The sequence below is a fragment of the Mustela nivalis genome, assembly GCF_964662115.1.
Source record: "Mustela nivalis genome assembly, chromosome: 6".
Lineage (NCBI taxonomy): Eukaryota > Metazoa > Chordata > Mammalia > Carnivora > Mustelidae > Mustela > Mustela nivalis.
Window position 1 is genome coordinate 44,872 of NC_139025.1, and position 11,554 is coordinate 56,425.

General features: G+C 44.0%; 1 protein-coding gene across 1 annotated transcript; it reads right to left on the minus strand.

Moving 5' to 3' along the window:
• Positions 1-887: 887 nt before the first annotated feature.
• LOC309868130 (disintegrin and metalloproteinase domain-containing protein 21-like) lies at positions 888-7,816 on the minus strand (the record flags this gene model as incomplete). Its single annotated transcript, XM_082737582.1, has 3 exons — positions 5,326-7,816; positions 5,175-5,262; positions 888-1,174 (listed from the first exon to the last, which is right to left on the minus strand). Exons 1-3 carry the CDS (start codon positions 7,717-7,719, stop codon positions 888-890), a joined length of 2,769 nt encoding a protein of 922 aa, XP_082593708.1. The 5' UTR covers positions 7,720-7,816.
• Positions 7,817-11,554: the final 3,738 nt, after the last annotated feature.

Here is an 11,554-nt window from a genome sequence, read left to right on the forward strand (position 1 = left end):
AATTAGATTTTAAATGCAAGACTCTAGTCAGAGATACAGAAGGACACTACATCATTCTAAAAGGGTATATCCACCAAGAAGATCTAACAAATGCAAATATTTTTGCTCCCAGGAAACAAACTTTTTAAAATGAAACCTAGATTTTCTCCACTATAGAAAGACTATTGTTCCTTCTGCTCTTCCTCTGACTCTTGCTTGGCATCCTTCCAACTGTGTCTGTTCCATTATCTGCGCTGTTAGCTCAGCAGGTCAGGCCCAGATTCTACTCCAGATCTTAAGGCCTGTGTGCATTAAATAATTGGTCTGATAATCAGCTGTGTTGACATCAAGGTTGTGAGTACAATCCTGAATTATCATGCCTGTCCACATGAGCAGGTGATCACAACACAGGCATGGACGAATGGCGGGCTATAATGTCCAGTACAAGAGAAATGATGTCACTCTGCCTTTCCTTCCTCCCAGTTTCTTGGGCCCACAAAAGCTCCATGGAAGTCTCTCTCAGGGGCATATAAACATCACATGGCAATCAGATTCTTGGGCTGATGTCCACACCACTTCAGGGTGTCAGTAGATGTTCCAGCATAACCCCCATGGTGCAAAGATTATCCAGACTACAAAATGTGTCCTATGGCTCTGCGACCACCTGTGCATGAGTTGGCATAGCTCAGAAATCCCCTAATAAGTCTGCCTAATATCTCGAGGTATAAAACTTGACCACAACTCTTCACTAAGTTGGTCAGGTGAGGAAAGAGGTCTTATAGCTGAAAAAGGACAGTAGACCTTCCATGTCTCACAACCTGTCAGGTGCACATAAGAACTGGGCTGTGCAGACAGCAGCATGACCAGTGACAGAGGGCCTCATTCACCCAGACCAGAACTATAGGCCTTCACCTGGACCTGGGCGAGGGCGGTGGTGGTGCAAATATCATCATGTCGGTGTGGCTGTCAAGACTGACCACAGGCAGTTCGGTACAGGTACATAAAGTGAAAACAGACCCTGGCTGGAACTTCTCTGCCATCGATGTTGAAAGGAATGTACTGGATAGATCAATCACTGTGGTGTGGTCCCCTGCAGCTCCTTCAATGTCCTCAGCTGACTGCACAGTATTGACAATGGAAGTTGTAGGAGAGGACCTGGCTATGTACATTCTGTTAATCAACTCTAAATGGCCACCTGCCAATAAGGGCTATAACGTCTGACACATGGGGGAACTGAATGGAGACATGGTCTGGTTTATGACACCTCCCTTCAAGCAACCTTGAACTATAGGCTCATATTGCTCAGTCCCCTATTACAAACAACATCAGTGGGTATATACAGTCTTGATATGGCAGGGATAGGAGTGGCAGTTCTACAGCCTAATGATGGACACTCCCACCAGAGAGATCATGTACTTCTGTGTTCCCACAGTATGCCTTCAGGATGTCAGGTCATATGTATCTTTACCAGGAAAGGTCAGGTCTCCACTATAGAAAGACTATTGTTCCTTCTGCTCTTCCTCTGACTCTTGCTTGGCATCCTTCCAACTGTGTCTGTTCCATTATCTGCGCTGTTATAATTACTATTAATTATAAAGGCACTGGCTTATGATTAGGGCTGTACTTGATGAAGAACTCCTCAGATTCTGGCAACAGAGGTGTCTCCTCTGTTGTAAATGGTCCAAGATTCCTGGGATGGTGGTGCTAGGCAAAAGGACACTCCCAGGGCCAAAGTGTCACTCAAAGAGTTTCAGCAAAATTTTCTCCATGAGTGACATTGCAGGGAAGTTGAACACCTTCTACTACCCTGCCTGTTCTATGGATAACCTAAGGTGAACCCATTGCTTATATTTGGGGGGTCCCTGGGAAGCAGTGTAACGTGGCTCCATGGTCAAAAAAAGCAGCAAAGCTTTAGTATGTGTGCGTCTGGAGGTAATAGAGATAGATATAGGTGGATGTCCTTGGACAAGTGACAGGCTCCTGAACTGTCAGGTCCTGAGACAGGGGCCATGGCAGGAGCCAACCACCCACCGATTGTCAGGGTTGGATTCCCATTAGCTCTCCATGCCCGGCTGGGGCTGTGGTGTTGGAGAGGTGATGGAAAACCCTGATTGGTAAGTCCGGCAGTCTCTAGATGGGCCTCAGGAACCTGAAAAAAGTTCAGACTTGTGTCCCAGCAGTCCTGAGATGAACTCATTAGGGAACTCTGATCTCAGAGCTGCCCATACAGAGAGGTGTGGGTCACCCATATCCACTGGAAAGGAGCTGGAATGAAGTACCACCACTTGACTGGGGGTGATAAGGTGCCCAGATGCCCCTTGTACCCTTGGGACCCTCCACTCTGTTGCCCTTTGTAGAGAATGTGGGGCCATTTAGCCTTTGTGGCTAAATAAATAAATATAAATAAAAATAAAAATTCTTGTGTTTCAGGAAAATTCTCCTTGTTACTTCTGACTATAGCATCGATGATGTCTAATACCTGCTGTCCTGAATCCGGTATTACTATTAATTATAAAGGCACTGGCTTATGATTAGGGCTGTACTTGATGAAGAACTCCTCAGATTCTGGCAACAGAGGTGTCTCCTCTGTTGTAAATGGTCCAAGATTCCTGGGATGGTGGTGCTAGGCAAAAGGACACTCCCACTGAACCATCCCAATTCTACCTAAGAGGAAGTGTGCCTCACCTGTGCTTGTCCCCACCACAGGCACTGGGTGTTCCTGCCACAAAAATCCATGTCCCAGCAACGAGACCCTCTTCCTTCTTACCTCAGTGGGACTGAGGTCTTGAGTTGGCTCTTCCTCAGAGTGCTTCATTTTCCATTGGGCCTGCACCTCTTGCCCTGTTTTCTTGGTGTGCTTGGCATAGACCTTGGGAGCAGGGACAAAGGTGGAGGGTCCACCAGGAAGTCCCTAAAAGCAGACCTTTAATACTTCATTGTTTTCAAAGAATGTTGAATTTTCAGGTCTGTCCACCCCAGGCAGTAGGTACATGATAGGTGCTTAAGCAACAGCTCAAAAGCATTTCAAAATACTCACAACAGCATATCGGTGCCCTTGTTTCCATCCATGAGGACAAAGAATTCCAGGAAACCTTGCATTTCCATGATGGAGTGGTTGTCTATCCCTTTGTCTCACTCATGCTGGTCCTTGGACATGTTGATACATGGTGACCGGGAACACCTGGGATGGAAGTTGCCTCTTCCTCAATTAATGAATTGTGGCCTTTTGTGCTCAGGTGTCCCACTCAACCCCTGAGAGTCTGGAGGTGATTGGGGACAGTAACAAGGGGTGCACCCACACGGAATACCTGCCTTGGACAATGTCTGCACAGGCTGGCACAATGCCCATGGTAGAGTTGCCATGTCATTGCCTAGGGCTGCTGCTCTAAGATATATAACCGACTCCCTGAAGCCCCACAAAGTGTTGAGCAGCTTGTCTCTCAAATGGCAGAAACTTAAGGGCACCACCTTTATATCCTAGAACCAAATAGTCTACACACCAGGTTCCTACATGGGGAAATAGGCAGGGCCTTACTTTCCAAGTTAGCACCCCTGTTTTCAACTCAGGCCTGTTCCTGTAATTATAGCTCATCTCAACCATCCCCAACATCCAGCTTATTATTGTTTAGAGACAAATAGGAAATACACACACATAGGGCTCTCCAGACTGGTGCCTGTTGGTGGGTCTGTGCCAAGAGTCTGACCTTTTACATCATTGAAAATTAGGCTGGGTCTTCTGGCAACACCTGTCATCAGCTCAAATGATGTTGCAGACCAACAACAAGCAGCAGTTCCTCCTCAGAGAAGCTGAGTGATCTGGGTGAGGAGGCGAGTGAGGCATTCTCAGCTCCAAGGCATTGCTGGGGGCATGGGCGGTTTCCCAAACCCACCATTGTGGACAATTATATTGGGGACCCACAGCTTCTGTATTGAATTATGAACATGCAGTCTGTGTCCAGTTACATACAGTGGGTAAACAGGTGACTTCCTCAGCATCTGAACTCCCCCTCTGGGGACATGAGACCCACATGGCCATTCTGACTAGAGGTGTGGTTTCTCTACACCCCACATTGGAAGTGGAGTTCCAGATTTTATGGTTTACTGAGCCCAGAAGCCAGGGAGGCACAATGACCCAGGTTAGGCCTGACCACCATCGTAGACCCCAGGGAGCAGGAGATAGAGAACAGGACAGCAAGAACTTAATCACAAAGGAGGTGGATGGGGCTGAGGTCCTTAATGTTTCACAGGCTCACCTCTGTGTGGTTACTTTAAAAAATGCCTGGGAGAACCAGAGTGGTACTCCCAGTCATGCCCATCCAAGGGTGTTGGGGGGAGGTGGTGAGTTTCATGGGACTCTGTGTCCTTGGCCCAGGAAGCAGCTCAGAACAATAAGTTCATTGTTTGTGATTACCTACACAGCTAATGTCAGTGCTCAGCTTCAGACTAAGAGAGAAGGGAGGGGTGAATATTCCTAGGGCTCTCTTGGATTCCAGAGTCATCAGTGGGCACTTCTGCCTATTTTCTGATTAATTTAGTGGGATTCAATGTTCAGGATAATGGTCTCAGTTTTGTATTCAGAAAGTAACTTTTCAGGGTTGTGCAGCTTGCACTAGTTGGGATCACATGCAAGTCATCTTCTCCTGCCCAGAGCCACCCCAGTGTGGAACAAGCAGCATGGGTGGGGAGTAGCTCTCCATCATCCTGGACCCTCTTTGGGACTGGAGTAAGAGAAATTACCTGAGCAATTGGGGGAAATTGGAAGGGGAGGTGAACCATGAGAGACTATGGACTCTGAAAAACAATCTGATGGGTTTTGAGTGGTTGGGGCGTGGGAGGTTGGGGGAACCAGGTGGTGGGTATTAGAGAGGGCATGGATTGCATGGAGCACTGGGTGTGGTGCAAAAACAATGAATACTGCTATGCTGAACATAAATTAAAAATAAATTTAAAAAAAAAAGAGAAAATCCTCACTGGTCATGAGCACCATTTTGTAGAAATGTAATGGGTTTTCCATACAGGAGCCTGTGGCAATTTCCCTTCATTCTGCAGCCAAGGACCTGGGTTCAATTCTCCGATGATGACTCGGGTACTTTGGACAAAGTCTTGCCTCTATGTGGGTTCTTATAGTCTTACAAAGATATGGACACCACCACTGTGCACTTTTCAAGTTTTATTTCAGAGTGCTTGTCAGTGACCTATCACAGAACTGGTGTGAGAGACTGGTGCTGTGTGCCGAGAGCCCAGTGATGTGCGCCTGGAACTCTGTTTTGTGAGCCTCGACACCTGTGATGTGCGCCGAGAGCCCAGTGATGTGCGCCTGGAACTCTGTTTTGTGAGCCTCGACACCTGCGATGTGCGCTGAGACACCTGAGCTGTATGCTGGGACCCCTGGGATGTACGCAGAGTCCCCACGGATGTGGGCAGGGACCACTGCGATGTACGCTGAGATGCCTGTGTCTCCTCCAGACTCCTGGAAACATGGATGTCAGCTTTGCTTCCTCCTACTGTAGTTTCAGCCATTCTCCTGTGGACTGGCTTTTGTTGTTCAGGGCTCTGCAGTCTGATTTCATGATGAGCTTCACCAACTTCCTCTTCCTTAACTGTAACTGTCTTGTTAGTTCTTAAATTTGTGGTGAATCCAAAGAGGAGTGCAGTTATTAAGGCATAAATTCGAGCAAAGACCACTCTCAGATATATCAGGGATTCATGACTCTGCAAGACTAACCGCACTCTACTTGGAGGGGGTCCACTGTCTATGCTCCCACCAGCACCCCTATCAATGCACCATGGAGGACCCCAGCCTATGTGGCAATGACAGTTTCTGTTATTGTTGCAAATCCCCCTGTGGCCGCATTTCTCAGGTAAACAGTCATAATTCAGATGGGCCACACTGCCATTACAATAAGTGTTGTTACAGAACCTTCCTGGAGCACAGGGGGTACCAGGTCTCACGTGACCAGCATCATTTGCTCCTGTGGAGCGATGTGAGTCCAGCCCAAAACACCAGAATCCTGAGATTAGAGACTGATGGAATCCCACGTGTTCTTGCAAGCGGGGGAGGTGTGTGACATTACCACATTGCAGCCTTCCACAATAAATGTCTTCGATGGCACAGAAGTCAGCTTTCATTCTCCCTTCAATTCTTCTGCAGTGTCCGTATCTATTGCCTCTTCTATTTATGGTATAGCAGGCATCTGCACCTTTCACAGCATTTTTGCCAAAGATTTCTTGGCAGTGCACAGTGCGGTCAGTGCAATTTCCATGATAACAATAACCCTCTTCTGTGCATGGGGTTCCATCTTGCATATAGAAATCACCAGGGCATGCCAAGGACTCCCCTTGGCAGTACTCGGGAAGATCACATATATTTTGGATTGGTCTGCAGAGTGTCCCAGGAGGGGAATAGGTGCAGTTTGTACAGCATTGGCCTGTATTACATTTGCTGTCTATTGTGAAGGTACAACCATTTGTACAGCAGAGGTTGTTGTAACACTGTTTGAAGGAGCCACAGTCACACTCCTCACCTTGATCCAGTATGTAGTTTCCACAACGATCGTGGGTCAGGCTTTTATTTAAATATACCATTTTGGTGCTGAATAGGCACTCACCTTTCCCACGACCCACTATGTGCTGTACATGCATATAGGAACAGTTACTGAAGGAATCTGTCAGAGACAGTGGTCTGTGCATAATACACATAGACCTTCTCTGACAAAAACAAAATTTCCCATCATAGAATAAACCAAAATTTTTTCCCACCTTTTGTGCTGCTGTGATAGATAACAATAGATACTGTCTGCCTAGGTAACCAAGCATGATGAGGTTTTGTTTATGGCAAATACCATATAACTGGGGTTCATAATTATGATCCTCTGGCCCTTCTTTAATTAAAATTATGGATGAATGTGGTTCAAGAACGGTATATATAAAAGACTGATAATATCGAACATATGGGCTATGTACCTCATGATAATACTCCAAGTAAGTTGGATCTTCCTGATCATAAATGATCATGAATCCAATATAGTAATTGATATCAATAGCTTGAAAGAATGTGTCAATTAAACTAAATACCCTTATCAGGAATTGGGCACATTTTGACACATTGTTAAACACAGTATACATTGAGTTGGAACTTAGGGCAAGTGCTTTCATATTTCCATGATGGGATGAATACATCTTACTAGAGATCCTGGGGACAACACTGGCATTTGCTTGAAAGAATAGGGGATCTCTATCCTCCCGATATCCCAGTTTATAGGTAGATCCTGTCGCATTCATGTCTGCCACTATCTGAGAAACAATGTGCTCAAACCTTTGGGAATTGCTGAGGGGTTTGATTTCATAAGCAAGGTCATCCAACTTCAAGATACCTTCAAGACCCCCATAACATGTGTCCACAGTGACCATGGAAAGAGGAATCTCTTCCAGGTAGCCAAGGTAGTAACAGTCTGGAGGGATGAAGGGGTAGTCCATCTGCAAGGCTCCTTGGTCATCCTGAGTCATCATCAGCAGATGTCTGGACAAAAACAGTTTCTTGCGCCGCATGTGGATAACGTGCCTCTTGCCCCCAAAATGTAGGCTGTAGGATAGCCAGCCTGGTATCTGAACACCTTTGCCATGGTACAGCTCCTTCCTGGGAATGACTACTTCAGAGGAGATGTAGCGCCATGACGGATGGCCTTGAGAACATTGGACAGGAGCCAGACCAGCCCAGACAGCAAGCAGCAAGAAGAGCATCCTTATGATGACCTGGCCCTCTGCCAGCCTCAGGCCACTGCTCAGAGATATCTGTCAGCAAGAAGGGATCAAGGGTAGATCCTAGTGAGGGCCAGGTCTAGAGCATTTGACAAAATAAAGAGCCAGGACCCCACAACTAGGGGCCACCTATGGAGATGAGGTCACAGTCACAGGGTGTGGCAGTGGGTGGGCCTGCACACCTGTGCAGCTGGATGGATGTACGAGAGATGGGTGGGCCATGCGCATGTGTGCTCACCTGGACATGGGAAGTGTGTCAGACCCAGAGGCTTCGCCAGATTCACCATGTTCAATCTTACCTCCGGATACATGAATACATGATATACATTTATAATGCAATAAACTCCTTTACCAGTTCCATCACCCGTGGAACTGCAGGGTCACTTTCTGTGGATTACCCCCATAATTCACTATAAATATCACTGTTCCCTACTTTGCTGGCATGTGAAGGTAGAGAGTGAAAATTTTATTATATAAAAAAGAAACAAACAAAAATTTTCCTTATAATTGTTGGAAATAATGGCTTGCAATGTTATATGCATTACTATGAGTCTATTACTGTTTGTCATATATTTGCAAGTAATGTGATACTTTTGAGAGTTATTTATTATTTTTAATTTTATTTATATTTTTATTTTTTAAATTTATTTATTATTTATTTTCAGCATAACAGTATTCATTATTTTTGCACCACACCTAGTGCTCCATGCAATCCGTGCCCTCTATAATACCCACCACCTGGTACCCCAATCTCCCACCCCCGCCCCTTCAAAACCCTCAGATTGTTTTTCAGAGTCCATAGTCTCTCATAATTCACCTCCCCTTCCAATTTCCCCCAACTCCCTTCTCCTATCTCCCCATGTCCTCCAAGCTATTTATTATGCTCCACAAATAAGTGAAACCATATGATAATTGACTCTCTCTACCTGACTTATTGCACTCAGCATAATCTTTTCCAGTCCCGTCCATGTTGCTACAAAAGTTGGGTATTTGTCCTTTCTGATGGAGGCATAATATCCATAGTGTACATGGACCACATCTTCCTTATCCATTCATCTGTTGAAGGGCATCTTTTTCTTTCCACAGTTTTGCAAACATGGCCAGTGCTACTAAAAACATCGGAGGTACAGATGGTCCTTCTTTTCACTACATCTGTATCTTTGGGGTAAATACCCAGTCGTGCAATGGCGAAGTCATAGGGAAGTTCTATTTTGAATTTCTTCAGGATTCTCCACACTGTTCTCCAAAGAGGCTGCACCAACTTGCATTCCCACCAACAGTGGAAGAGAGTTCCACTTTCTCCACATCCCCTCCAACACATGTTCTTTCCTGTCTTCAATGTTCCAAGTTTCATTGTTTATGCACCACACACAGTGATCCATGCAATATGTCCCCTCCTTAATACACACCACCAGGTTCACCTAAACCACCACCCCATCCCCTCCAAAACACTCAGTTTGTTTCTCAGAGTCTATAGTCTCTCATGGTTCATCACACCCCTCCACTCTCTCCTGATTCACTTTTTCTTTCCTTCTTCTGATGTTCTTCCTGTTTTTCCTTATTCTCTACAAGTAAGTGAAGCCAAATAATAATTGACTCTCTCTGCTTGACTTATTTCACTCAGCATAATCTCCTCCAGGCCTTTCCATATTGATACAAGAGTTGGGTATTCATTTTGTCTGAAGGAGGCATAACACTCTATTGTATATAGAGAGCATATCTTCTTTATCCATTCGTCCGTTTTCCCATTTATCCATTAAAGGGCTTCTTGGCTCTTTTCACAGTTTGGCAAATGTGGTCATTGCTGTTATGAACACTGGGGGCAGATACCCTTCCTTTCACTACATCTTTATCTTTGGAATAAATATACACTAGCACAATTGCCGGGTCATAGGAAAGCTCTATTTTCAATTACCTAAGGAATCTCCACACTTTTTTCCAAAGAAGCTGCACCAACCTGCAATCCCACCAACAGTGGAAGAGGGTTCCCCTTTCTCCACATCCTCTCCAACACACGTTGTTTTCTGTCTTGTTAATTTTGCCCATTCTAACTGGTGTAAGGTGGTATCTCAATGTTGTTTTAATTTAAATCTCCATGGTGGCTCATGATGATGAACATTTTTTCACGTGTCTGATAAACATTTGTATGTCTTCTTTGGAGAAATATCTGTTCATATCTTCTGCCCATTTTTTGACACGAATATCTGCTTTTGTGTGTTGGTTTGAGGAGTTCTTTATAGACCTTGGATATCAGTCCTCTATCTGTAGTCTTTATTTCCAGGCATCTTATGGTTCTTTGTGCAATAGTAAGTGGAATTGATCCTCTAATTTCCTTTTCTATACTTTCATTGTTAGTGTATAAGAAAGCAACTGATTTCTGTGCACTGAATTTGTATCCTGCCACATTATTAAATTGCTGTATGAATTCTAGTAGTTTGGGGGTGGAATCTTGTTGATTTTCCATAGAAAGTATCATGTCATCTGTGAACATGGAGAGTTTGACTTCTTTGCCAATTTGAATACCTTTATTTTCTTTTTGTTGTGTGATTGCTTTTGCTAGGACTTCGAGTACCATGTTGAAAAAGAGTGGTGGGAGTGGTCATCCTTTTCGTGTTCCTGATCTCAAAAGGAAGACCCTCAGCTTCTCCCCATTGAGAATAATATTTGCTTTGGGTTTTTCCTATATAAATTTTGTGAAGTTGGTGAATTTAACCTCTATCCCTATACTTTGTAGAATTTCAATCAGGTACTGTATTTTGTCATTTTTTTTTCCTTTTTTTTCTGCATCAATTGAGGGGACTATGTGGTTCTTCTCTCTTCTTTTAATTATTTGTTCTATCACATTGATTGATTTCCGAGTTTTGAATAAACCTAGCCAAAGAGGTAGAGGATCTGTATGCAGGAGCTACAGAACATTCATGAAAGGAATTGAGGAAGACCAAATATATATATATATATATATATATATATATATATATATATATATATATACTTTCAGTACCATCCCAGTCAAAATTCCACTGGCATTTTTCAAAGTAATAGAGCAAACAATCCTAAAATTTCTATGGAACCAGAAGAGATCCTGAATTGCTGAGAAAATGTTGAAATAGGAAACAACCCTGGAAAGCCTCATGTTTCCTGACTTCAAGCATTACTATAAAGCTGTGATCACCAAGACAGCATGGTACTGGCATAAAAACAGGCACATAGGTCAGTGGAAAATAGTAGAGAGCCCAGAACTCTATGGTCAAATAATCCTTGAAAAGAAAAAATGGAAAAAAAATATAGCGGAAAAAAGACAATTTCTTCAATAAACGGTGCTGTGAAAATTGGACAGCTATGTATGGAAGAAGGTACCTTGATGCTTCTCTGACATCATTCACAAAGATAAACTCAAAGTAGTTAAAGACCTCAATGTGATGTGAGAATTTATCAAAATCTTAAGAACATAGGCAATAACTTCATTGACATCAGCCACAGCAACTTCTTTCAAGACATATCTCCAAAGACTAAGGAAACACAAGTGAAAATGAACATTTGGGACTTCATAAATATCAAAAGATTCTGTGCAGCAAAGGAAATACTCAACTCAATGAGGCAACACAGGGCATGGGAGAAGATATTCGCAAATGACAGTACAAAGGGCTGATATCCAGGATCTATAACGAACTCCTAAAACCAACACACACAAAGCAGATAATCATGCCAAAAGATGGGGCATAAGACCAGGACAGACAATTCTTCAAAGAGGACATACAAATGTCTATCAGGCACATGAAAAAATATTCATCATCACTAGCCATCAGGGAGATTCAAA